At 48.1% G+C, this 27,363-nt stretch overlaps 2 protein-coding genes across 5 annotated transcripts; both read right to left on the bottom strand.

The window, feature by feature from the left end:
- Positions 1-1,520: 1,520 nt before the first annotated feature.
- ORAI2 (ORAI calcium release-activated calcium modulator 2) lies at positions 1,521-13,748 on the bottom strand. 4 transcript variants are annotated; one of them, XM_064677810.1, is made up of 4 exons: positions 13,596-13,745; positions 11,879-11,924; positions 9,490-9,730; positions 1,521-4,017 (listed from the first exon to the last, which is right to left on the bottom strand). In XM_064677810.1, the coding sequence occupies exons 3-4, from the start codon at positions 9,715-9,717 to the stop codon at positions 3,472-3,474; spliced, it is 774 nt and encodes a 257-aa protein (XP_064533880.1). In that variant the 5' UTR covers positions 9,718-9,730; positions 11,879-11,924; positions 13,596-13,745; the 3' UTR covers positions 1,521-3,471. The 4 variants fall into 4 exon arrangements, with proteins under 4 accessions (XP_064533880.1, XP_064533881.1, XP_064533883.1 ...); XM_064677811.1 differs by having other exon boundaries at positions 11,879-12,249; positions 13,596-13,668; XM_064677813.1 differs by lacking the exon at positions 11,879-11,924 and having other exon boundaries at positions 13,596-13,681.
- A 2,640-nt stretch (positions 13,749-16,388) lies between these two features.
- Positions 16,389-24,489, bottom strand: PRKRIP1 (PRKR interacting protein 1). The gene is made up of 6 exons (XM_064677816.1): positions 24,333-24,489; positions 23,282-23,360; positions 22,024-22,124; positions 21,181-21,266; positions 19,456-19,523; positions 16,389-17,130 (listed from the first exon to the last, which is right to left on the bottom strand). The coding sequence occupies exons 1-6, from the start codon at positions 24,450-24,452 to the stop codon at positions 17,015-17,017; spliced, it is 570 nt and encodes a 189-aa protein (XP_064533886.1). The 5' UTR covers positions 24,453-24,489; the 3' UTR covers positions 16,389-17,014.
- Between the last annotated feature and the right edge of the window lie 2,874 nt (positions 24,490-27,363).

The following is a 27,363-nucleotide window of genomic DNA, read 5'->3' as shown; positions in this document are numbered from 1 at the left end:
TAACCAGGGAAGGAGGGAGAGGAGTTGCCTCCTAAATTACCAGGGCAGGTGCCTGGGAATGACACAAATTGGGCTGTACCCTTGTCTTTGGCAGCTCCTTCCCTGCTGTAGGGTGGGCAGGCAAGGTGCCTGCAGCGCTGCAGTCTGCAGAGGCGTTTTTCTGCTGGGCAAAAGCTGTCCAAAAAAAATCTGGAGGAAGACTCAGGACTCTGGAGTGAGATCATGGCTGTCCCCCTGCTAAGCCGCAGAGCAAAAATTGGAGAAATGGCCCAAATAAGGTAATAACTGGTCCAGTGAGTCACAGCCCAAGGGGGCTGAGAATCAGGGCAACAGCCACCCCAGGGTGCAGCAGCCCAGAGCCCAAGGCTGGTACAGAAAGCCAACACACACGTCAGGGAGATCCTCAACACATGTCCCCAGCTGAGGGTGGAACCCTTGGGAGAAGCATCTCTGGGCAGGAATTGCAGGAACGGAGCCACACAAAACCTGGGACACTCCAGGAATAACAAATGGACACCCCAGGAATGAGAGAGAGGTGACAGCACGGGACAGACAAATTCAGACATGACACAGGCCTGCTGGGACAGCAGTGACAGTGTGGAAAGGCTGGAATCTTCATGCTTGACTGATGGGAATCCTGCTGACAGCCATGGGCAGCAGCAGGAGCAAGGATTTTCTAGTGCTGTAGCACAGAAACACCCACCTGGACAACTACAAGATCCCTACTCCTTCCTTTATGGATGAACTGCTACGGCTGGTACCACAGGTAACCTGTCTGCAACACAAGTCTGGACCCCACAGAGGTGAAAATGTAAACAAGTTGAAGGAAGAGAGGCAGGAGCAAGAAAAGCAGATGCTGTTGTTGGGAAAGGAGAGGAGTTACAGCACGAAGGTGATCCCAGAGAGATCCCAGATGCCACAGTCACTGAGCAAAAATACTCTCAAGGGCTTCTCATGGAAGGGAGAACTCGGTGCCCAGAGAGACACAAGACACAGAGCTGCAAGCAAAGATGGGAAAGCATGTTATTATTCTGTTTTAAGTACATTTGCCCCCGGGGACACCATCCCAAACCATACCTCAGACTCCCCCTGGAGTAAGGCGATCCCACTCCAGTCACAGATGCTCTGCCTCGAGACTGATCTTGAATCCAATCCCACCAAAGCCTCAACGAGTTATTCTACAAAAATCAAAGCACAGTTTCTGCTGCATTTCTCCATTTGCTGAAGTTCATTATACTTGCAAAAAATTAAATTAACAAATTGGCTGTTTCCAAATGAGCTGCATTGCTTTCACAGCACTGTGTGCACACGGGGAAACTTTTCCTTTTAAATTGCAAAAATGGCTCAATGCTTTCCTCGACAACTTCCCGAGCTCCTCAGTACACAAGGGTATTATTAAAGGAGAGTGCAAAGTACAGATGAGAGACTCATCCCATCTGGTCTGGCTCTGGCCTCACAACAGAAATTCTCCTGGGGGAAGAGCCCACACGTGTAATACTAGGCAGAAAGCTGAAGTCTGATTTTGTTGTATAAACCTTTAATTTTTATTATGCTAAAAAGAGGAAGGGAGAGAGGGCAGATTCCTGGGGAGTTTGTATGAATTTCAGGACCACCCACTTCCTGGAGGACACTCCTCATTTTTTTGCATATGCACATGAGTACAGATTAGTCATTTAGCACACAAAGCCTATTTTTCTTTGCTGCACATCAGCCAATATGGTACATGCCAACTGCAGCAAGAACAGCAGATGAAAGCCACAGACACAGTGCTAAGCAACTTGTTCAGCAACGCTCACATTCGCATGTAAACATGAGAGATGAGAGTTGGTTTCCCAAGGCCCTCACCAGAGAGGAATATTGGGATAGTCTCACCCTGCTGCCCTGGGGTTTGCCTGTACTCTCCATTCTGGGAAGCTGACATGTAATAATACACTGCCATTAAGTTTCTCAAATCCCAGTGGAATAAGGGACCGGGGTTAAATAGAACATTACAAACATCCTTAATGATTTCAGAAACCTATAAGGCCTCGGAGACTCTGAAACTGCAGTTTTTGAGTGCAGAGGAGGAAATCAGCACAGGATCAGGGCCAAGAAAATGTGCTTAGGCTTCTTGCAGCCCTGTGTGGCAGAAAGCCTTACTTTCCCTTCAAAGAGCTCATGATTGCAAAACACTCTTTTCCCTCCACAAAGTTACCAAAAATCATAACATTGTTTTTTTTTTCAGAAGTTTTTCACCCACAAGGATGCTACAGAATTTACAGGCTTCCCCTGGTAAGCAACACAGACATGCAAGTGTCACTGTCTCAGCTGCTGAAAAAAGAAATGAGCTCAAGGGAAATGGATAGCTCTTTAATGGCACACAGCATTCCTGCCGGATCCAGCTCCATTGGGCTCGCCAGCACAGCTCCAGGTTCCACCAGAGGAGCTGCCTGCTTTGGTGGAGGGAGAAGGAAGCATTCATTTCTGACAGAAAAATGCTACAGCCAATTGAAAAAAGCCAAATGATGGAATACACAGGACTGGGCTTGTTCTCTCCAGCAAAACAGGCAAAAGGCATCGCAGCAACACGTGAATGAAGAAGACACAGCAACAGATTCGTACGATATCTGCTGTCACTCCTTACCTCCTTGAAACTCGCTTTGCTAGTCCTTCAAAGTTTTGTCTCATTAAATTCCCCGGCACTGTTCTGTTTTAAGAATGTCCTTGTTAAAACTAAAACACCTGTAAGCCTTCCCTGGGCACTCTTGCCTCTTCTTGGGAAAAAACACATGATCTTGGCACTCATTCGATCTAAAGTGACAGACGCTGCTGAAGAAAGTACAAGAGAACTTCCCAGCCTCCTGCAATTCAAAGTTCTACACCCCCAGCCGTAAAAACATAGTAAAGAACAGCAAGAAAAGAACAAAAAAAGCTAAGGCTGATTTCTTTCTGGTTATGTATTTATGGAATACTTGCTTTGGAACAACGGTGATCAACACTTTCAGTTTCTGTTGTGCTTTCCTGGATGTCCTTGAGTCAGCTGCAGGTACCCACGTTAACCAGCTCTGCTCTAGAAATGAGCAGCCAGTTAATCGTGGCTGCACTGACAGCCAGGGAGTTCTGACATGTAAGACAGGTCCTACACACACACACACACACACACTGGCTGTTGGAAGCTGATGCAGTTTTACTTTTGGCAACAGAATATTGCATTTGTAAAAAATACAGATTTTTGGCTACCTGAACCAATGTTAAGGTAAAGTTTTGACCTTGAACTCCACGGCAGTGTCAACTCAAGTACCAAGTGTGTAGGACCAGAATCAGGCCAGAGACCCCAGCATGTGAAACAGCACTAGAACCCACAGCTAGAAATGGCAGGCAATTAGCATTTACATATTGAAGCCTCAAGACAATCCATCACTGGTGCGTCCCACCAAGTAGCAAACCGGGTGTTTTGCCCTCAGCCCCAGCTGAGGCGGCGTGCAGGCTCTGTCACACCACCTGCATGCCTCTGTCATGCCCATCTAACTGCACTTTGAGTTTGTGGAGCTCCTCGATCTCCCGGTTGTGCCGCTCCGTTTTGTGCCGCACCAAGGAGCGGTAGAAGTGAATGGTGAAGACGACAAAAATCAGACCCACGGGGACCATGATGATGGTGGAGACCAGTGCTGACTGCCAGCCCGCGTGGCTGCTGGGCTTCTCCACGTTGGTGGTCTCGTTCTTCAGGATGGAGCCCACAGGCAGGAATTTTATCCAGCACAGCAGCACCACCTCCGCGAGGAACAGGAGGATTCCCAGGACGGTGGAGAAGCCCCAGGCCAGCTCGATGTAGGGGTGCATGCGCTCGTGGGGGGACTCGCTGATGGAGTTCAGGTTGTGGATGTTGCTCACTGCCTCCACGTTGGGCAGAATGCAGGTGCTGATGAGCAGGGCGAAGAGATGAACCGCCACGAGCACCGTCGTGCAGGCACTGAAGGCGATCAGCAGCATCTGGGGGTACTTGTACTGCACCTCCAGCTGCACCTCCACCATGGCAACCTGGAACCAAGGAACAGAGAGCTCGTCAGCAGCTGCTGGCTTTCCCTCTTTTCAAGCTTCCATCCAGGAAAGCATCTTTATTCAGGAAGAACACCTAAGGTCAAGTACACGCTCAAGCGCTTTCTGGAATGGCAGCCGGGATGGATCACTGCCGTTCCTCACACAGCCTGTGCCTTGGCCTTTGTGAGGCTCAGGAACACGTTTCTGCGCCGTTGGTTTCTAACATAACACGTCTCTCCTCGCAGCCACGAGCCATACGAGCTGCATCAACCCCAACACACAACAGAAGGAACTCATTAGACTGCACGTGGGGCGGGGAGGCAGCCGACAGCCTGCCAGCCCCCCCGCCCCTCACACTTTCTCCTTCCACCCCTCACTGGCGGCGGCAGCGCAGGAAGTTTCAACTCCGGGTGTGTAAAGAAAAGCAAAACCAAGCAGCTCCTCTGGCCAGTGGCCAGACAGGTTTCACTGTCCCCCCTCCACGGGAAGCACGCAAGCTACTTTATAGGTTAAGTCAGCCCGTAGTTAAAAAGCTGCCTTCTATTCTCAGAATAGTTTATGTTTGGTTTTATTACAAATATGCCCAGATACAAGTTATTTATATCCTCAAATTTCTCCCTTGAGGGATAATAACTTACTGATACACTCAGCAGAAGTGGACAGCTACTGGCTTATGGGTGTGCTCAGCAACTCAGAGAGGAGTCTCCTTCCCAAAACAAGAGCAGCTCTCTAAGGCTATTTTTTCTTTAATCAAATAAAGCTTAAGAAGCAGAATATGTGCAACAGAGCAGGAGGCTTTTCTGAGATCAGAACTAGAGTCTAGTACAGGCCTGTTAACTGGTTTAGCATAGGAATTTGTACAATTACTTAACCTACCTGTGAAGTAAACCAGTACTTCTCTGTGATAGCATCCCTGAAAGGACTGCACAAACCTTTTTCACTAAGAGAAGCCACAAAAGCACTGAACAAGACTATCAAACAGTCCTCTCTGGCAGCTGGCTTGGATCTGCAGCTGCACTTCATGATTTGCAGAGATATTAACTCTCCTGGCAGCAGGCAAAACGTCTGGTGATCCCAGGGGACCTGCTGCTCCGGCACGGCACAGCTACATGGAAAGAAGCCACGCTCGGGTTCCTGACTCAGGGCAGTGCCTCTCAAGACCATCATGACAAGGCAAAGTCTGAACGAGCAGCTCGATTCTTGGACACTGAAGCATTTTGCAGAACTGACTCATGATTACTTTATCCAGACTTCACATGAGACACCCCCCAGCAGCCATTTCGGGCTCTGTATAATCACCTGCACCGCTCACTCTGGCATTACTTGTTAATAATATTATTTAGGCACTGGAAGATTAGGGGTCTGCCCGTGTTCTCCCTGTTGGAAGCCCTGAAAAGGATTAAAGGGGATGGAAGCCAGTTGGCATTACTGCTGCCTTACCTGCATTTACTCTGAAATCATCATCAGCCTGAATGAGGGGATCACAGTCAAGTCTGAACACATTTAGAGTTATAGAATCAGTCAGGTTGGAAGGAACCTCTGAGATCATCAAGTCCAACCCTTAGTAGCAACCAAGATATAATATGTGGCAAGTGGTCTACAGGCCCAGATTTATACTTTCAGAAACTATTTAGGATTTTAGAGACATGAAAAATATTGTGGTGGTTCTTGGATATTCCCAGCCCTTTGTCCTGATTATGAACATGTGGAGAGTTTACTTTGTTTGTTTGTTTGTTTGTTTTATAGGTTCCTGTTTGCAGTTTACAGTAGTTCTTGTTGTACAGCAAAGAAAATATTAACAGAGGATTGGCCTTCTATCTATTGCAAGGTCAATTTAATTAAAACACATTTCACATGGCCTTGTGCATGTTCTCTTTGCAGTTCCCCTTATATTGATTTGAGAGGGAGGAGATCAGACTTATTCTCTACGTACAATGAATTTGTACAGTGCTGTGGTTGCCAGTCACACCCCATCAGCCAGGAAAAGCTGCAGGTATATTGTTCATTAGTGGGTGCTGCAATAACCAGGGACGTGGTATTCAGCCAGCTGAATGGGAATTGTACCTGCATGTTCAATTTATAGCTTTATATTAAAGTTGAAAGCCTGGCTGATGTCAACATATCAATTTCTGCTTGTTATCCTTCGCATGAGCAGCACTTTTCAGCTAATTGGATGTTTCCTCCCAGACTAACCTATTCCCTAGGGCTGGCTTCAGCTGTGCAATGTGATGAATTTTTAACACTGACTGATGGCTCAGTAAGAGGTATTTCAGGGGAAAACATCAACAATCCAGATAGTGCAGCAAGGCAGAAAACCAGTTCATTTAACCCAGACAAGTGCTGAAAAGGTGAGTGAGCTCTGATTGCTTTACCCTGCACAGACTGTCATGTCATTTCCTGACCGGGATAAGAGAAAGAGGACAAGCTGACATAACCCATTTAAAAATTATTAAATATGCTGCCTAGCCTGTAAAACTATTAATATGTCATGTTTGATACAATTATACTCTTTCATGCAACAGCCCCCTTATTTTAACCTCTTCTCAGAAGCCACTTTGCAAGGCTGAGCACTGTGCCAAGCCATGGAATATTTCAGCATAGGCTTAATTTTAAGCTTGAGAATCATCCTGTTAGACTCCAGGCTCACAGGACCGAGTGCTCAGAACATTTTAGAATTAAACTGCAATTAAATTACATGCAACGATGGTGGGTTTTAGACCAGTACAGCCCCGATTATCCACAACAAAAATGATACTCATCTTGAGAAATTTAGACCAGGACAGATAATAACAGGCAAAAGGATGACAAATGGCTTAACATAAACCATGACACATTCACACAGATGGTTTGGCAGGCTGTAAAAATCACTCCAGTAGATCTGTTAGGGTTTTTGTTTTGTCTTTTTTTTAATCAAATACATATCCTGTAGCAATTGGACAAGTATAGAGAAGATGGATTAGCAGTAACAGCTCTTATTTCCATCAGGAAAATTATTAAGGAGGTCTCCTAAGCTCCCTCTTAATTTCCTTTATCTGCAGCCTCCTTGGGGCAAATGCAGTCACCCTACAACCCATCTCCAAGCAGACGTGGCACTGGAATGACCCACATCCTCCTGATCTGCCCAACTCTCTGCCAGAAATACCAGAGATGGTAACAAGGAAAGTTTGCATTATTCTGCAGCCTGTCCAGAAGGAGCTGGATCAGAGCCATCGCCTGTTGAATAAATATCCATCAGCTCACCATAATTTTCAGCCAATATGGAACTGGCTTGAATCAAACACACCGACAGGGAAGTAAATAAAGCAATAGCCAAGCCCTGAATGACATTTGTTTACATAGTTAAATGCACTCAAGGCTTCAGGGAAACTATTTCATAGAATCACAGAATCAGTTAGCTTGGAAAAGACGGTTAAGATCATCGAGTCCAACCTTTCCCCCAGCACTGCCAAGTCCACCACTAAACCATGTCCCTGAGTGCCACGTCTACACATATTTATCTCAAAATAACTTCTTTCATCAATAGCCAAATAGTTGCTCTCAATAGAGTAAACATCCGTGTACTAAATACCTACATGCCAAATTACCAGAGGAGAACCAACCCAATAGGAACAAATATCTCAGCTTTCAAAGGAAGGTCCAATTAGCTGGGAAAAAGCTTGCTAATAAAGAGAGATTTTGCAAGAGATTTTATGTCTTACTGTTACTGATTTCAGGAGTACCTCTTATATATTAGGCTGGTGGTCATAATTAACAGTATTTAGACCTGTGTGTTTATTGGACTTGCATTTTAAACAGTTTAGAGAGAAAACAAAACCAATGGTTAACTTTGTGTGTTTGCCAAGGACTTCCAGCAACTTTGTGTTGTGTGAGCTGAGAAGGCATGCTTTGTTTCCAATGCCCTGCAGTGTGGGTGGGCTGCAAGCCCCCGAGTCCCAGTGATGCCAGCGACAGCACAGCCCAGCACGGGCACCTCGTGTGACCATGCTCGTAGATCAGTCCACAAGGACACAAAATGCTAATGTAATAACCATGTTAAAGAGAATGGTCACAAATGACTAACACGGAACTCCAGAGGCCCACAGGGCAAGCACATGAGAGGCTTTCCAGAGTAAGGAAACTGAGTGAAAGGAGTCTACAGGAGAGCATCCAGCTTTCTCAAAAGAAGGGACCTTCTGCCCTTGCAGCACACAAGTTTGGTCATAAACCAACAAAGACTTGTGAAAAGCTTTTATGAGCATCTTTTGCACACAGACAGAGAGCGGAGAGGACACAAAACCCTCCCAAGCACCCTCTCCCCCTCCAGTCTGCTCCCACTGAACCCCCCACCTGCAGCTTGCCAGCTTCACTTTGGGTGACCAACTTTGTCATCCCAGACTGCTGAAATGTTATGGATGATTCATGGTCTGGGGGACTGGGGGAGGAAAAAACAGCGGAAAAAGCTAAAATAAAACAAGAAAGGCTATCTGGAAAGATCTGTCTTCCCCTCACAGCTTCTGAGCTGCAGGATGCAACATCCTCACATAGCGTCCCACGCACCAGGCACTGCCCTCTGCCCCCCTGCTGACAGACCTCAGGAACAACCAGACCTGCCCATTTCCTGAGCAGAAAACCTCCCCCAAACTGGTTTCAATCCTCACTCCCAGTAAGCAAGAAGCAGAGGGGAGGTAAAGGGGCTCACACTGACACAGCAGAGCTGTGTTTTGTTAACACCACAGCTTGAACAGGCCTGAGCACTGGACCAGACTGTCTCTGTCTTATTTGCTTACTCCTGACACGGTTTTGACCTATGCAAATAGCTTCCAGATAACACCCAAGTGCAGCACAGCAGAAAGCAAGCACCAGGGATTACTTCTAATAGGCAGCACTGACAAAAATATACCAGGTTTGGCTCCCTTCAGGCTACAGAGCCCTCTGACACGAGGCTCAGGGCCTTTTCTCACACCTCAGTGTATAACACGATCTCCCTGATCACGCTACGCAAACTTCACTTTGGCAGACTGCGACCCAACCTCCACCTTATTTTAGACACCATGACCTGAGAAAACACACAGAGAAATTAAAATAATGTTCAGGACCACAGCAACCACAGGGGCCTGGAGGAACTCCACGCCCATGACCAACCTCACCCATGGGCAACCTCACACGTAAAGGCAGCAAGGGATGAACGGCCTCAGGGCCAAAGGAGAGCTCAGGTCCTGGATTGTTTAGCACTGCTGGTGGAACACTTGCAGGTAGGGGATTAGTATTTTTAAAGAGCTGGCTTGGGAGTGTGTGGGTTGTCTTAGCTCATGTATCAGTGCTGCCTTGAGAGAGCCAGCCTCAAACTTTCCAGCAGCAGCCGAGACAGATGCCTCCTGCCTCTTCAGGAAACAACAGTATGTCCTGATTCTTGCCAGGAGGAAAACGCGGATTAATAGATGATTTTAGAGAGCCAAAACCTTCGCGATTCAGAAAGCTATAAAACACACATACCATGGCAAATCCAGAGAGCAGAGCAGAGGTTCTGCTGGAAGCTTTCAGTTTGGCTCGGCTCAGGTACAATTTTCTCCAGGAAAGGGCTTGAACAGAGTGGTGGTTTGACGTGACCAATTCCAGGTAGCTGCGCCGGACCCAGTCCCGGTAATCCATGCCCTTTGTGCCAGGCTCAGAGCAGCAAGCGGGGGTGGAGGGATCCACTGGGACGTTTAATTCAGAACTCATGGTGAGACAAACGCTGAGGGAATAAAACAGTCACGTTCAGGCAGACAGGACGAGCATCAACTACTGGAAAAGCTACGGTGGAACAAAGTTCCCCTTGGTCGGTGGGAAATGATGGACCAAATGCCATCACACTTGCAAGGCACAGAACTGAGAAAGGACAGTCCCTAATTGCCAAAAATGACCATAGGAACTAAGAAAGATTATACAGGTAAACCCAGAAACTACTCCAGCAGGAATTCAGGAAGGCTGCACAGCATCAGGCTTTTCATTTCAGAGCTGGGACCTTGACTTTGCCCTCTAATTCCTCCTTGCTAATAAAAGAATTGTTTTACAGATGACACTTTGGCAATAGGAGCCCTATCTTATCATTTTGTTTTGAGATGACAGTTCATTTCCCAGAGCATCATGGACTGGCTCCAAATGCACCTCCTAAGAGAACCAAAGTAACACCAATTCAGGGAGTCACTTTTTGCTCGTTCTTTGGAAACAGTTTTTCTCAGTTAAACCATTGCTCATTTCAGATGGGCACAGTTGTTCTTCCCCAAACTCCCCCAAAAGGCACACAGCTGATTACTGTGTAGGATTAACAAGTGAACTTCCCAAGCTTTTGCAGTGGGAAGTTCAATTTCCTGGACTGCTCACACTCCATTTATCAGCCACATCTGACCAAGAATCCTGTTCCCTTAATTCTACCAGTGGCTCTGAGCACAGGGAAAGGAAAAGACAATTCCAAGGGGAAAATGGAGCTGCTTCCAGGAAATTTCATCATCTTCAGATTCAGGAGATCACACTGAGAGATGTATGAAAGCAGCAAGACTATTTCAGGTGGTGATTGCCACAGAGCCAAGTGAGGGGTCCAAACCACCCTCCTTACACCACCATATCACCAGGCTAAATGGCTCTGGTGATCTCTGTGCCATCCACAGACACAGGGCAGGATCCATGGAATGTTTTGAGCAAAGAATTCTCAACTCTGGCAAACATCTGAAACTAGATGTTTAACTCAGCCTTCCAAAGAATGGAAACTACGATTTTCCAGTTAATCCCCTCACTCACAACTCCCCCATTGACACTAGAACTGCATGTTCTGGCCATAAAATACTCACCAGGTCCTAGCAGGAGGAGATGCCTGCCCAGAATCACACCTGGTGTGGTACTAATTAGTCCCAGCACCACACCTCAAGGTCACAGGCACCTTGCTGCTCACTCCCACACACCCCCCCAGGTCTCCACATGCAGGGGACACATGGGGACAGCTAATAAAGCCATGGCTGCTGTGAGATTTGAAGAAGTGGCAAAGATCAAAAGGACATCAACTGCCCAAAACTCTGAATGCTGTCACTAAAAGGGAACAAGGCTGCTTCAGGCACAATAACAAAGATTACACTGCAGCAGCAAACGAAGCATTGCAGGTCACAAGACTGTCCCTCCTGAACACGGGGGGCTTTCAGGTACCAGCCCCCTCAGACATAATAAGGCTGGCAGCAAGAGCACAAGATCATTCCTGGGCAGTTTTTTACAAGGCCACCATTACATGGAGAACTCCAGGATGGCTCCTGACCTGCTCAGGAGTTTTCAAAATATTTAAAAAAAAGAGAAAGGCATGAAATAATATTCACACAACAATATAAGCAAAAGAGAATAAGAGGGACAAACCTTCCTTCTTGCTCTGTGTTTTCAGAAAAGGCAAGAGTCACCTATTTTACAGAAGAATTAAAAAGCCTCCTGGGAGGATCGGAGGCAGAAACAGTCTGTGAGCAGCAAAATCATGAAGCTGTTTCCTGTGACAACATCCTGTGTGGATTCTGCAATGTGTAGCGTGGAGGGAATTTACAGACTTTGTCCCCAGCTGATACAGTGATGGCCTCTAGTCTGCCATTTATTTTCACAAAATACGTAGGAACTTTTTTATGTAGGAAGCTTTGACCCCTGGGACAAATTCCATTGAAAAGACAAATAAATGCAGAGGTTACAGAGAGAGGGCAAGAGTACCCAATCACATCTGCTTCTTTCATTAGAAAAATAAGCTAAAAATACCACAAGGATGAATTTTCACTCTGGAGCAGCTCAAGAGATGTTCTCAAATAAGTAAACAACTTCAGAATAAAATCCATAAACACAACCCTAGCCCAAACAAGCAGTACCAGGATGGCAAACTCACCTTGCTAGCTGTGGACATGGAGGGAGTGGGTGGAGGGCTCCAGGGGCTGAAACACAACAAAAGAAGCATTTTGCATGCACTCTATCTGAAGCAGTTTTACTCTGGAAATACTTCTCAGATAGTTATCTGCATCCGGGGAGGGTTATTCTGAAGATTTCACGCTCCTGCCTTGCAAAGTTAAAGGTTCAGCACACTTGCTCTTACAGAAATAACTGTCCTACAGGGTTTTACTGCACATGGAGTTTTGGATGGAGAATGAGGACTTCCCCAGGAGACCTCTTCCTCTGCCAGCTCTGGCAAAGTCCGTCCCAGCTGCATCTTCACTCGCTTCCATTGCACCATCAGCGCATCTGACCCCACTTCATCTCACACTGGTAAGACAGAAACCTCTCTCTAATTGCTCCCTCACACTGATCTTGTTACCCTGCCCCAGGGAAAGCCTCTGCCACGCCTCACATCTCCGTGCCCTGCTGCAAGCACACAAGCAGGGATTTCTCCACAGCAGGGAACGAAGACAATGCCACAGGGCAAGATATGTAGATCTGTCTTTGCAGCACTGGCAGCTTCCCTGCCTGGTTTTGGGATGCTGGTCCCCTCCTCAGACCCAGATTTCTGCCTCACACCCCCAGACTGGTCAGTGGGTTTGTACCACTGCCTTTTTTCCTGGTATAACATCATCCAACCCCCTGCAGGCCGTGGCTAAGCCAAACCCCAGGCCCTGCTACTGCTCTTCCATGAGCTCAGGCCCTCTTTGCTATGGGGAACCCCTTTCTATGTCCCCTTCTGGCTCGGGGCCCCCCAGAAGCACCCTTGGGGTGTCACAGCACCCAGGCAGGGTGTGAACACCCCACAGCTGTGACCTCTATTAAGGCAGCAGGGGATGTGATCCCTCACCCCATCACCACAGCTGGGATCCTACTCACAGGGCACTGCCCGAGCAGGGGACTTGTCCTCCTTCTTCCCAGCTACCCTCAGCACACTCCGGGCAGGATGTGCGGGAGGATCTCCCCTCCAACAGCACCCTCGGACAGGGGATCCCCCAGGTCAGGATAAGACCCACTCACAGGCAGAACCTTCCCCTCCAACGGCAACCTGGACACATCCTCCCTAGGCAGGATGAGACCTCCTACCACTGGATCCCTACCCGGCATCCCAAGGCTCCCCCACATCTCCTCATGCAGGATGGGACCCAGTTGCTCGATCCCCTTTTCCAACAACACCCCGGGTCAGCGGCTTCCCGACTCCGCAGGCTGGACGTGTCTCCCCACAGCCCTCCCGGCGAGAGGATCCCTGCCCGGACACATCCCCCGGGAGCCGGCCTGCCCTCTGCATCCCAAGGGACCCCCAAAGCACCGCCAGGCAGGACGGGACTCCCCTCCCTCTCAGCCCCACGGCCCTGGGCAGGGGATAGCCCCCGGCGAGGCAGGATGAGGCGCGTACCCCCCCGCCATCCCGGACGCGGGATTCTCCCTACGTGGGCAGGATGAGGCGCGTACCCCCCCACCATCCCGGGCAAGGGAATCCCCATCCAGGCAGGATCAGACCAACTCCCCCGAGCAAGATGAGACCTCCTCCTCCCGGTGGGCAGGAGACGCTCCCACCTCCGCACCCCAAACACGGAGGGGATGCCCCCGCTACCCCAGAGCGCGGGGCCCGCTGGGGGGGAGCCCCCACCCCGGGGCGGGATGCGGGGCCGCGGGGGCGGGCCGTGGCTCACCGCGCTGCTGTCCGGGGGCCGGGCCGGGAGCCCCGGGATTGCGGGTGGGAGCGGGAGAGCCGGAGCTGGAGCCGGAGCCGGGATCGGGAGCCGGAGCTGGAGCCGGAGCCGCCTCCGCCGCTGCCACGGCAACGCCGGGCACGGGCCACGTGACCCGCAGGAAACGGGGGGGTGCACCACCCCCGCACGTGACCGCGCTCTGATTGGGCCGCGGGGCCGCCAGGTCACGCCCCCTCGGCGGCGGGGGCGGGGCCTGGGGAAGCGACCCCCGCCCGCCCCCCCCTTCCCCCGCGGAGCCGGGGCCGCGTTCACCCCCCGCACCCCGGGGTTTTGGGGGTCCTCGACACTGGGGATGTACTCAGCGGTCACAGAGGAGGGGCAGCCCCCAGCACCCGCAGCCGGGTGGGATGCCGGGGGTCGCAGCTCGTCAACGCGCCTCTGGCAGGGCAAAAAAAAAAAAAAAAAAATCAGCTCTGCGGATCCCTGAAGTCACGGTCAGGCTGAAAAACCCCCACTGGCGAAGGTGTTGGTGGGTCTGGGGCTGGCGTTATCTCTAAGTCTTGGCACAGAGAAGGTATTGGTGCAATGGGATGCAAATGTGCTTTTATTACAGTTGTTAATTACACAGCAAAAAGTCGCCACTTACATAAGTCAAAAGGCAGCGCTGCTCTGCCTCCGCCGGGCTGCACCCTCCTCTGGCTCCCTGGAATCCCGGCTGCTATCTCCCTGCACTCCTCCTCTATTGACTCAGCAGGAAATCCTGTATAAACCCATCAAAAGGACAGGGACAGCCTTATGGGAAAGAGAGGGAGTTCCTTCCCTGGAAATGAGATAAAGAAAATGCCGAAAGGCAGCACAATGGGTCAGCTTTATCACAGGGTAATCCCATCATCCTGAATTCCTTTCTGCCCGGGGGGGAGGGAAGAGACAGGAAGACACTTCCCAAAAACCTAATAAAGATACATTTTTTTATCCCGAGTGTGTTTTTCACCTCTGAGATCAGGAACACCTCTGCTCGGTTTCAGCACTAACACTGCTGTCTCTCGGGGTCCCATGTGTAGAAATGGAACGGAGCAAACTTTAATCCCTGAAGATTAGTCTCCATCAGGGAAAGGAGAGGGACTCCTCTAAAAAAGCATCCAGAAAAAGAATTTAACGTAAGCAGGTCAAACTCCCGGGCAGTTTTAAGCCTTTAAATTATTACTGCTTTGTCAGGGCCCTATTTGCAATAGGAAGCAGTTGTAGAGTTATTCCTCATTTTACTACACATGGGAGCACTTCCTTTTTTCTACTCCATGGATGACATTTTCCCAGTTTTGAGGTCACAGAGTACCTGCATTTTGTCTTAACAAAGAAACATCCCTCTGAACCCCCCTTTGAAGTGCTTTGTATTCTCAACCAGCTCGTATTGCCGGGAACAACCACAACACGGCAGAGTATTTTTTTGGAATTCACAGCAACACCTACCAAATACAGCTCCTACTGCTACACTGAGCCACCCCAGCGAGACAGACCGTGAGGCAGATCCCACCTTCATTCACCAACATGTTCTCTTTGCTGTTTGTGGATTTCACCTACAAACTCGGCATTCCTGCAAAATGGAGAGCATGAATAATTCAGCACGGGTGAGGATGGCATCTTAAGGAGGCAGGATGAGGCCACACAACCTGAATTTGTTCAATCACCAACATCTGCTCTACTTAATGCAGAACAGGACTTAGCTCAAAGGCCTGACAAGCTCAGAGGCAGAACATCTTTATTTGTGAGGCTCTCAGCTCTTCTCTGTCCCTAAAAACCACCCTATTTTTATGGCTCATCGCACAGTATCCACAGGGTTTGCCTGCCCTAAGGGGGCTTCACCTGAAGCAATGCTCATAACTCATCTCTCCACAGGGAAAATGCCAGGTGCAGAACATCCATCCTGCATCTGAAGTGCTCAGAAATGAAACACTGCCACAACCTGCCTCTGTGGAGACTGAGCAGAAAACAGTTCCAAGCAGATCTCTAACCTGGGAGGGGGAACAGTTGGGATATGGACCTTGCAGGTTAGAAGTTATCCAGCTCTAAAGTCTTTGGGTATGTACAGGGGAACTAAACACAAACATCACTTGCACTTGATCACATCTGCTTCTCAGCTGCCACGGTAACACCACTGAGAAGCCATTACATAAAGCCAGCTCAGACAAAATGCAGGATTTCTGGCAGCACTGCTCAACAAAGGATAAATCTAAAAAGAGATTCTCCCTTTTTTACTGTTTTTGCTTAAAATAATTTGGCATTAACCAAGGCTTGAGAAGAAGTAGCACCACATTCTGGATGCAAGGCTCTGGGATGAGCATGTCTGAAAGCCAGCAGGCACTTCTAATTAAAGATACACTGAAAAGACAACAATCAAAGTTACAAGTAAAACCACCACTGCATATGCTTTTCATTTAAGCACCGGTAAGTAAATGTATATATAGATGTTATCATTCCTCCTGGGGAATCCAAAGTGCAAAGCAGAGAGCTCAAGCAGAGAGAAAGGCAGGTGTCATTACATGAAGCTGTAACACAAGCAGAATGATTCCATTCCAAGCCTTTCTGCCACAGCATTTGGAGGCTTTACAGACATAATCTTTGGGAAAATACATTGTTCCAATCCAAAAGCAAAAAGCAAGTGACATGCAGCTAACACCTTTTCCATATTTTCATGTGTGCCAAATCACTTGATCTTTTTGTCCTTTCCTGCAGCCCTGCAAGCATCTCTTTATTCTACTGAAATCCTCTTAAAAAATAAAATAGAAGACAGAACAATCCAACACATCCCTTTTATTAATTTAAAAAACACGGAAGAAAAGCAATAGGGAAAAGTTTTAGCAATAAAAAAGGGATCCCGATTAAAAATCTATAGAACTTGTCTAGCAACATAAACTGATTTCTTTGGGTTAGAGATGACCCCATACAAAACCCCAAATTCAGAACACTCACAGTGCAGGAGAGTCTGGCTACAGACCACTTTTCTACTTCAGGTTGAACTCTTCCCTTAGATTCATGTATCCCACTGCTACCAGCTCTGCCATAAGTAGAATACGTAGCCTTCACAGTAATATTTCCCTTAAATGGTAATGGATATGTTTTACCTTTCAGACAGAAAAACACTCTGGGCCATGTTAGAAAGAACTCCAGGGTCACAGAGACTTATGGCTGACTCTTTAGAGCAAACTTAGAGCAGACTGCACAGCAGTTATACAGGCAATTAAGAAAAAAATCTCTTATTTGGCATTTCTCTATCATTATCTCTCGGGCCTGTGACGTGAAGGCCATGCCCCGTTAAGCAGATGTAACGTACGGCCAATGGGTTCTGCTTGGCTGAGATGAAAGGCTTTCATGCTCCTGGATATAAAGCAATGAACAGTGCTTCCAGCTGTCCCTGAAAGGCCTCATCCTCTTCCCATCACAAAACTTGGCTCTTCAGCGTCATCTTCCTTCTCTTCCTCCTCCTTGCTGTCCTCTTCGTCATCCTCGCTGCTGCCTCGCTCTTGGGATTGATCTGGTTCTACAAACACAAACAGGGTGAATCCATAAGGTGTTCCCACCTGTCTTCCTTCTCAAGTATTTCACAACAAAACAGTCCCAGGTGCTAAGGAAGCACGTATTATTAGGTCATGCTAATTAGCACGGGTGGATAACATGGATAACATATTCCCCTGTGTCTTCCTTGTTAAGTATCTCACAACTAAGTAGTCCCAGATAGTCTGGAAACATGTATCAGATTATATTAATTCTACCGAGTGACAGGGAGCTCAGAATATCGAATTCCCCCTTGGAGAAATATTCCCTTACCTCCAGTGCTACCAAGTCCACCTCCAATAGAACATTATTTCTTCAAACAGAGGTAGTCAAACACCGGGGATGATGGATTATCTCATTCCCAACCTCTGCAGGTTGGCATTAACTTTCAAGGATCACAGAGTACTGTTACAGAGCACTAGGAAACCATGGACAAGACTGAGTATATTCCTACACCTATCCTAAGTCACAGAAACTCCACAGGGTGCCATAAACTTTTACAGACTGTTTGCTATACTGCAAGTACAGGAACCCATTAAGATATGCCTAAGGTTAACAAGGGTCGCAGAAAACTCGTGAGGCCTGCTGAAAGACCAGAAAACACTTACTAGAAATTAAATAACCAAGCATGAAAATGAGCTACAGCATCAAGTGGGACCTGAATCTGACTTTTTCTGCTCTTTACTGTTCCTCAGGCCCAGTCAAGCTCATGTCCTGACCAGTTACACGTAGGATTTAGGCTCAGTGGTCTGATGCCACCGCGTGGTGAAGTTCTGAACTTTCATTTTGTCTTAGGGGTTTGTACAATAACGTAACTTTTAACAGCTGACCTGATTCGCTGCCAACCCTTATTGTGAATGTATTTACTACAACAAAGGTGAAAGATGGCAATTCAGAGGTTTTATTCATTCATTCAAAATGGAAGATAAATGCTTGCCTACTACATACAACAAATGCACTTCAATTAATTTGGGAAAATTCAGATCTCAACCAGGGCACACAAAACTAGAAAAAGAAAAGACTGTTCTCAGTAGACTAGAGATGGCTATCAGGGGCTTCTGTCTCTACTGGTATTATTATCATTGTTATTACTACTACTATTATTATTATTATTTTACATAGAGAACCACAAACTGTAAAGAGTTAAAAATGTAATAAAGACAGGGGAGTTTGGATTCTTTCAGGAACTTGTGCCAAACAAAACCACTCCAGCCCCACAACTGGTACATGGCAGTGCCAGTCCCTGATCCAGCTCTCCTCTCTCCCAGCCACTCCCTAAAGGGATGGGTATTCTGTTTTGTTCACTCAAAATGAACAAAAGTATGTTGACTCATACTTAAATCCTCCTCCTAGTTACAAGTGATAAATGACTAGCTTAAAAAAAAAAACAAAAACAGAACAAAAACAAAACACCCAAAAAACCTACTCTGCTACATCCACTTGCTGTCACAAGTAAAATTAACCTAACAAGTAATTTGTCCTCCCGTGTTTACATGGGAGGCTGGCAATGGTTCAGCTGAAACAGATCCAATTCTGAAAAGCAAAGCAGAATTAAGGTAGAACTGTCAGACAAGTCACTGTTCCAGCAGAATTACCAGCAACTGCTGTAACTTTAAGAATGACTGCAGTTAGTGAGCTAATCCACAAAGGACAACTATTTGAAGGAGTAAACTAAAATAAACTCACTGAAAAGAAGCAACAATGTGCAAAAGTTTGAGCAAACAGTTACACTGATGTTTGCTGAACATTAATTTCAACACTGCAGGAGGACAGAGGCAGTCAGGTTTTCCATGTTTATTTCTATGCAAATAAAATAGTCATGTGGAACAGATGGCACCAAGGTGGCTCAATTTCTTACACACACAATCATAACTCAGTTTCTTGCTGCCCAAGCTGTGCATTTTTTGCCACCTGTTTTCTCCATAAGCATTCAAAATATACATAAGAGAAAAGCACAGCCTCAAACAATACTGCCTTTTTGAGCAGATGATGTTCTAAACCTGCAGTTTGTCGGAATAGCTGGGGCAAAACATCCACAAACAACCAAATCGGATTCGAGTGTTTGCTGTCCAAAATTTCCCCTAATAAAGGGAAAATATTCACAAACAGCCAAGTTATTTGTAAGATTAAATCTCAACATAGATGGCTTTCAAAGAGGATTTTGAAACATTAGCTAAAATAACAAGCTTAAGGCTCAGGCTTCAATCCATGTATTGAGAATGCTTGGGGTGGGGGGGTGGAAAAAACCCTTCTAGGCTTCAATTAGGGAACAGAATTGAGTCTTGAGGAAAGAAAACTAAATTTCACTGACCTTTTTCCTGCTTCTTTTGTTCAAGTTTATTTTTCTTAGCTTGCAGCTTCTTCTCTTTTAACTTCTGGCTATAAAGCAAAGGAAAAAAAAAACTGTGACAAATCCTACATTTGTAAAGCTTCTGAACATTAATACACTGATAAACGACATATTGGAAAACCTGATTTCAGAAGAGAAGTTCAATTTAAATTTGGCCTTAACTGAAAATTCAGCAAGAGCAAACTTAGCACACGATCAACAGAAACTTTTCTATGTTGTTTTTAGTCTAATGGATCTTTTAAAAGTCTTCCATGATGCCACTGCAACCCAAACTATATGATACACAATAATCTCCAAGAACATAGATGGAACAAAAATGAAACTGCTCCTATATTTTAGCTACCTAGGCTAATGAACAAAAAGAGAAAATGGTGTCAAAACCTAGATTGCTGGGATTGAACATTGGGGAAAAAATATCACCAGTAACATATACTTTAATTGAAAAAAAAAATTTTAAAAAAATAGTGCAGTATGCTTTGACCTTCCTCTTTGGCTGTACTTCCTCGGGATATTGGGTCCTTGGAACAACACTAGGAGTAAGAGGGAAAGTCTGTTCACAGAACCCAGTTTTGTTTGCCCAGAAAAGGCAATCAGGCAAGTTAATGTCAGACACAGGCAGAGCAGCCTGGGATTCATGTTCCTCTCTCACCACCATAAGTGAATTCTCTTGAAACAGAGAGCCAGGTAGTGTTAGGTCAGGACAGAAGAGAAGGGTGGTGAGGGAAATCAGAGGGGCTCCTACAGGGCAAAGCCACTTGGGTCCTGCACCATTAGACCGTAGAAGGGGGACAAGGAGGTGTTAGTGTTTAGGCAGCATCTGCTGTTGGAACAGTTGTTCTCCCTCTCAGCCAGGGAAGAGGCAGCAGGCCAGATCTGACTTGGTGGCCATCTGTTGGACCACATTAAATTAAACTAAGATGGCAACAGTGTTTGTGTTGAGCACTTTTGTGCTAATGTGGCAGTGAGTCACTTTGCACAGGCCTTTCCACAGCAGCTCTCAGCCACAGGCTGCAAAGCAGCAAGGGAGAGGCTGCTCAGGGTCAGACAGTGTGAAAGAGCCAGGCCATGATATCCTGCTGTTTCTGAAATGTGTGGTGGATAAAGACACTGGGATTTAAATTCCTGTATCAATGCACTACGATGTTCAGGCTACTTCTTGAGAGCATCAATCTTGTAACTGTTTCACTGTGTCTAGAATTTAAGAGCAAGATGGATTTAATATTTTTTAATATTTTCATTTAACCTACTAGACTTGACCTGCAGGCAGAAGTGGCCTATCCACTAAGCAGCACACAGTTTTGCACTGAAGCTGCTTGGTATCAAGTGATTCAGATGTTCATTTAAGCCAGATATAAACACAAACCTTTCCTGACACTGTTACAACAAATATGCAGTAAGGCACGTTGCAGTCAAGACCACAGAGTCAGCAAAAGCTGCTCAACCAGTCCTGAGTTATCCTGCCAGTGATGACATGAAGAAGAAACCACGCCAGCAAAGCCTGTCAGGTTTACAGCTACCTTTAAAAACCAAACAATGACACTGACAAATTTAATTTCCACAGCCAGACTTCCCAGCTGATAGATGCAGACACAGAATGACAGTGTTTATCCAAAGCATGCAGCTACAGATGAGGCACAGGGTGTGAGGGTTTCCATGTCAAGCCTCCTGGGAAAAATCTGCCCTTACCGCTTCCTTCTGCGTTTTGCTGTTTGCTCTTCTGCAACCATCTTATTCCTCTCCAGTTTCTTCTGGAATTCCTCATCTAGTCTTTGCTGTAATTGATCACATGTCATACTTTGGTCACAATCTAAATTAAAATACTTCTTTTAAAAGTCATGTCCTTTTAGGGAGAAATCTTTTAGCAAAATACAGAAGGGAGCTCTGCCAGATTTTGCCTGGTTTCTTTATACAAAGCCATGTCCCAGGGATGACTGCTGTACAGACAGCACTTTTAACCTATACCCTGAGCCAAACACTGAAACCTTCTGAGGGAGGAATCCTCATCAGAACAGGTGAGGAAGGTTGGGCTTTTGCCCTAACGAATGTTTCAGTAAAAACAAGTGAATAATTGGAGACATAAACATTAACATATGGATCAAAGGATTCAGCCAAGAGAGAGTATAACAATAATGTTGTCTGAAAGAGAGGCCATTCTACTTGACCAAGCCTTAAAAGAAACATCTGAACTCTGTTCCCAGGCACTTGCCTTGATTCTCTCTAGGCAAGACAGTGATAATATAAGGGATTTCTAGTTTTAAAGCATTTTCAAGCCAACCTGAGAACACACACACTCACGTGTCTTACTGTGTGCTAGGACCCCAGGGAACACAGGAGATGGAGCATGTCTGACACAAAGCACCAAATGTTTCAGTACTGACACAGACGCCACGTATCACACACTCCTACAGACTCCTCTGACAAGGGGTGGCTCAGAATGGGATTATTTGTACATGACTTTCAAAGAAAACACAGATTTGCAGCGAACACCGAATATTCGGGGGTGAGGGAACTATAAAGAGCTGTGCTGACCTTCTCAGCCATGGCATCCATGAAATCCTGCCTCTGGTACTCTCGCCGCCGGAGATGCCGGTACACGTGGAACTCCCCGCTCCCAGCTCCAGCACTGGAACCTGCAGCAAAGAAGAGGTAAATCTGCTAGGAAAGAATGTGTATAGATTCTCACAAATAACTACAGCTAGAGATGAGCTAAAACATCCTATTGAAGCTGCTTCTGACTGACTTTCAGCATCTCACACAAAAAATAAAGGTCAACAGAAAGGAGATAAACCCCATCGTATTGTACTTTCCCACACAAGACAGATACCACTGACAGTTTCTGACTGTTTCTTCACAAATGAAATGCCCACAGCTCTCTCTTCCTGGCATCAGCCTGCATGTTGAAGCCTCACAGGAGCTTTCAACATCACTCTCCGTTCTCTTCCTCTGTCTGCTGAGCCATTTCTCGAGGCAAAGCACAGGAATACAAGCCTCAAAGAAGACACCTAATTAAAACACAGCAGCTGGGGCTGCAACACGGGTGCTCTTGATACCAGCAGAATCCCAGCATGTCAGGTGCTCCCAGAAAAACAAGACAGTTTGACTCAAGCACACAGCAAAGCTATTTGAAAAAGCCATGAGGGAATTCCAATAGGCAGAAGAGTTTATCCCAAAGCATATAAAAACTTCAGTCCAAGATCAATTATTCTGAGATAAGAACAAGTCAACCTCTAGGAAGGATGAAGGTCCCAAAGAAAGACAGAACTTCTACACGCAGACACAGTTTATACCACAACTACTATATTTAATCCCTGCAGGTAAAAGTAAAGTATAAGCAGAGTATTTAGGTCAGGTTCCTTGCGCAGCTGCCAGCTCCCTGCCTGACCACACAAAACCATACCTGCTGCACGTGCCTGAGATCCAGGCTCAAAGCAGCCACAAGAAGGGCTTCATAACTGTAAGCTTCCAGAGCACTCTCAGATCAGTGGGAAAGACAGATTTACTTATCATCATTTACTTGTCATCACCAGAGCAGCAGCTTATTGCACTGCAGGCAGCCCACGTGCTGCAGTGCCACGGGCTTTGTTCACTTTGCATCCTGACTACCGGCAGAAAAGCGGGACCCAAGAACCAAATAAAACTCGAAAAAGCAACTCTCGAAGCACATTTCACACCTCTTTCCTCCAGCAAAATGAGCAAACTGAAAAACCATCTCTGTCCTCCCCTGTTAAACACTTTTCTGAGTTAAATGTGGCTGACCCCAGAGATATCTGAAGAACAGAATCTTTACCCATCACGTCTCTAACGAACTCCGGGGGAGGTCGCGGTGCCCATTCGTTCAGTTTTTCAGGGATTGGTACAGTCTTTTCCTGCAAGAACAAACCAACCAGCCATCAGTATCTTCTAGGAGCAAAGTCTGCAATTTTAACACATTGTTGAAAGGCGGGACATGTCTGACAACAGCCTCTTCCATCAGCTGACAGATCTCAGAAGGAGCACAGCTGCAGCCATTTCTTCATGCACAGGGACCAGGAGCAGGCAGAAGAGGAGAATCAGAAGGGATCCTCTCTGTCCCTCACATTCAGGCCTGCAGGTCAACAAACCCCGGGAGGATTAGGAATGTCTGTGCTTCTTTTCAGTATGGAAACCAGGTGGAAGCATGTCAGCACCTCCAAGCACTCGCAGGAGCTGAGTCTACTCCCACTACCAGTAGTCTGGGAAGTGATGAAAGGCATTTGTGCACCTTCCATGCCAGATCTAGAGGACAGGAAAGAGCAGGGGAGGGAGAACACATGGTGCAAGGTCAGAGGAAGAACGCGGTGCAGGGACATCTCAGCTGCTCCAGCACACACAGGGCACGGGTGAGAGTCTTCTCCTGGTAAACACCTCCTCGGGAAAGGATCGAAACACCCAGTTAGAGGAACTGGGGTCATTAAAAGCAGTGGGCAGAGCAAAGGCCAGCGGGCAGAGCACTGAGGGGCCAGTCCTCCCCCTGGGTCCCCAGAGAAGGGTCTCTCCCCTCACAGCACCCCAGAAAAGTCCCTCTCCCATCATGACAAGCCGGTGTGTGGGGCAGGTGTCGGTCCCTCTCCCCTCGAGGACCTAGGGAGGAGAAAGGGGCGGGGGGTGTCAATCTGTCTCCCTTCATGGAACCGGGAAGAAGGAAGGGGAGGTCGGCCCCTCTCTCCTCACAGACCCCAGGGTGGCCGTGCCGGCCCCTCTCCCCTCACGGACCCTGCAGGTGCAATGGGGGGGTCTCGGTGTCCCTCTCCCCTCACGGACCCTGGGTGTGGGGGGGTCTCGTTGTCCCTCCTCCCCTCTCCCGGCCCCGCCGCCCTCACCGGGTTCCTCATGAGGCGCTCGAGGCGGAGGCGCTGCTCCTCGGCCGCGCTCCGGGGGATGACGAGCGGCTGCGGCTCCTTGCGGGGCCGGGGCGGCCGCGGGGCCGAGGGCGCCGCCATGTTCCAGACCTGGCCGCGCCCCGCCCCCCGTGACGTCACGGCGCGCGACGCTCCCCCGCCCGTCATGGCGGGTCTGGCTGAGGGCCCATGAGGGGACCCTGGGGGGGACGGGAAGGGCTTCGCGGGACCCTCACTGCGAACAGTCGTAGAGTCACAGAATCACTGAATGAATTAAGTTGTAAAATACATGGAGTCCCACCTGTGACCGAACACCACCCTGCCAACAACACCAGAGCACCGAGTGCCACGTCCAGTCCTTTCCTTAAACACCATCAGGGACGGTGACTCCGCCACCTCCCTGAGCAGCCCCATTCCAATGCCTGACAAACCCTTCTGTGAAGAAATTCCTCCTGATGTCCATGCCCTGCAGCCTGGGTGGGAGCCGAAGGCACAGAGTCACAGAACGATAATTCACAGAATCAAGGAATTGTATGATTGGAAGGGGCCTCTGGAGATTATCCAGTTCAACCCCCTGCCAAGGCAGGGTCACCCAGAGCAGGTGACACAGGAACGTGTCCACGTGGGTTTGGGATGTCTCCGGAGAGGGAGACTCCACGCCCTCCCTGGGCACCTGTTCCAGTGCTCTGCCACCCTCAACGTGATTCTGTGAGGGCACAGAGTCACAGAAAGATGGTTTGGCTCAGAAGGGACCACTGGGGTCACCCATTCCAACCCCTGGCTCCAGCACCATCCCCTGAGCTTGGCACTCAGGGCTGTGTCCAGATGGCTTTTGAGGGAGACCCCACACCCTCGCTATGCAGTCTTTGCCAGTGCTCCATCACCCACACAGTGAAGAAGTTCTTCCTCATAGAATTGCACAATGGTTTGGGTTGGAAGGAACGTTAAAGCTCATCTCGTTCCACCCCTCTGCCATGGGCAGGGACACCTTCCACTAGCCCAGGTTGCTCCAAGCCCCATCCAACCTGGTCTTGAATACTTCCAGGGATGGGGCAGCCATAGCTTGTCTGGGCAGCCTGTGCCAGTGCCTCACTACCTTCACAGGGAATAATTTCTTCTCAATATCCCATCTAACCCTGCCCTCTCAGTGTGAAGCCATTCCCCCTTGTCCTGTCACTACATGTCCTTGTGAAAAGTCCCTCTCTGTCTTTCTTGTTGGCTCCCTTCAGGTACTGCAAGGCCACAGCTGAGTCACCCTGAAGCCTCTTTTCCAGGCTGAATAACCCCAATTCTCTCAGCCTTTCCTCACAGGAGAGGTGCTCCATCCCTCTACACATCTTGGTGGCCTCCCCTGGACTCACTCCAGCAGGTCCATGTCTCATGTTCAGGTGGAACTGCTTGTGGTCCAGTCTCTGCTTGTGCTCTCATCCTACTGCTCGCCACCACTGAGAAACACCCGGCTTCATCCTCTGACCCCTCCTTCAGATACTCATGTACACACTCAGAGATACGTTGTTCCCTGCGTCACTTCTCCCATGTCCCAGCTGTAGCTGTGCTTCCCGCTCCCTGCAAAGCTGCGTTTGCTGAGCTCTGATTTCCTCTGTCCCCCCAAGCACGTTCTCCAGGCTGCAGCGAGTGCAGTCTGTCCCCAACAGGACCCATTAACGAGGCAGCTCTGGCATCTGCCATGCTCCATCCGGGCTCCGGGCTCAGCTGAGCCCCGAGGAGGGTGAAAATTCAGTGTGTTTTTCACCAGCACCCTCAGCCCTGCCAAATCCTTTCCCCGTGACGGCGTAAGCGATATGGGACTTCCCAGTGCCTCGGTGGCAGGCTGCCTGCACCATCTGTTCGTGTCACTTTGGTAATTAACCAGCGCTGCCCGCGGGCTTTGTCTGCTGACAGTGATGAACGGCAGTGCCATTCCCCACGGCACGGCCTTGCCGGGCACTGGGAGATGCCGAGATGTGGGCAGGTAGAAGGCGGGGGATGCTGCACTATCTGCATCCATATTCACATCTGGGCTTTGCGGGAGCAGTGCTTGGACGAGCTGAGGGATTGTACACTCAAATCCATGCATGACTGACGGGGCTGCAGGAAGCCATGAGTGGGGAAGAGGAGCCGGAGCTGGCTGTGATCAGGTTCCTCTGCAAGCCAAATTTCTTTTCAAGTCGCTGTGGCCCTACAGAAATGGCATGGCATGTGCTCGGGCTGTGCGTGCGTCAGAGAATTAGCTACTAAAGGTCAGCTGCAATGGAAGAGGGGCATAAACCTTTGTGTAGTTTATGGAGATAAGCTGGAGCCGAGAAGTTGGGCTCTGGGTTTCAGACAGCTTCGTGCTGTGCATGTGGAGAGGGCGACAGAAAGGGGAATGGTGAGGTTGGGAATGGCTCCTTCTGAGATTTATAGTTCATTTATATGACCTGAATTTATTAAGCCCCCATTCTCTTCCCCCTTCAGTGGAGAAAACCCGGAGCTGATCCTCAGGTTCAGCCCTATGTTTACAAAAGACTTTTCAACCCTCACTGAGGTTGCTATGGAAATCACACTAGTTTGTGCCTCGTGTTTGTCTTACCAACCTGATTTGTAAAAGAATGGTGTGAATTTAGTTCTGGCTGAGTTCCCAGCTGGCCGCTGGTCCTGGAAGGCATCCTTGCAGTCTCAACCCTGGCTGGAGCAATGCAAACAGCTTCCCCCATGCTGTCTGCCAGCTCCTCAGCTCCTGTGCCTACGGCTCTCCCAGCCTTGGGTCCTCTTCAGCCCACCAGGACAGAAACCTTACAGTGCCAGGCTGGACTCAGCCTCGCCAAAGAAACACCAGTGCTGTTGCAGAGGCAGAGGCAGGTACGTGCCCCTGGTCCCTGCTCAGTCACTGCAGAATGTTTTTTAGAAGCAGAAATGTAGATTGATTGAGTTTCCTCTCTGTTTAGTCCTGAGCAGAACACAGGAAGGTTTAGCTTCCTAACCCCTAAAATTGTCATGGGTGTGAGTAATGAGCTGCCTTCCACTCCCCATG

The sequence above is a fragment of the Pseudopipra pipra genome, chromosome 21 (assembly GCF_036250125.1).
Source record: "Pseudopipra pipra isolate bDixPip1 chromosome 21, bDixPip1.hap1, whole genome shotgun sequence".
Taxonomy (NCBI): Eukaryota; Metazoa; Chordata; class Aves; order Passeriformes; family Pipridae; genus Pseudopipra; species Pseudopipra pipra.
Note: the sequence above shows the minus strand (reverse complement) of the source record. Positions and strands in the feature narration are given on the sequence as shown.

What these genes read in the sequence shown, in the direction of transcription:
- ORAI2 (XM_064677810.1), bottom strand. Translation starts at nt 9,717, where the DNA reads ATGAGTTCTGAATTAAACGTCCCAGTGGATCCCTCCACCCCCGCTTGC. An exon ending in TGCTCTCTGGATTTGCCATG is followed by an intron (nt 4,018 to 9,489) that starts GTATGTGTGTTT and finishes CCTTGGTTCCAG; the next exon opens with GTTGCCATGGTGGAGGTGCA.
- PRKRIP1 (XM_064677816.1), bottom strand. Translation starts at nt 24,452, where the DNA reads ATGGCGGCGCCCTCGGCCCCGCGGCCGCCCCGGCCCCGCAAGGAGCCG. An exon ending in AGCGCCTCATGAGGAACCCG is followed by an intron (nt 23,361 to 24,332) that starts GTGAGGGCGGCG and finishes TTGTTCTTGCAG; the next exon opens with GAAAAGACTGTACCAATCCC. An exon ending in GTTCGTTAGAGACGTGATGG is followed by an intron (nt 22,125 to 23,281) that starts GTAAAGATTCTG and finishes TCTTTGCTGCAG; the next exon opens with GTTCCAGTGCTGGAGCTGGG.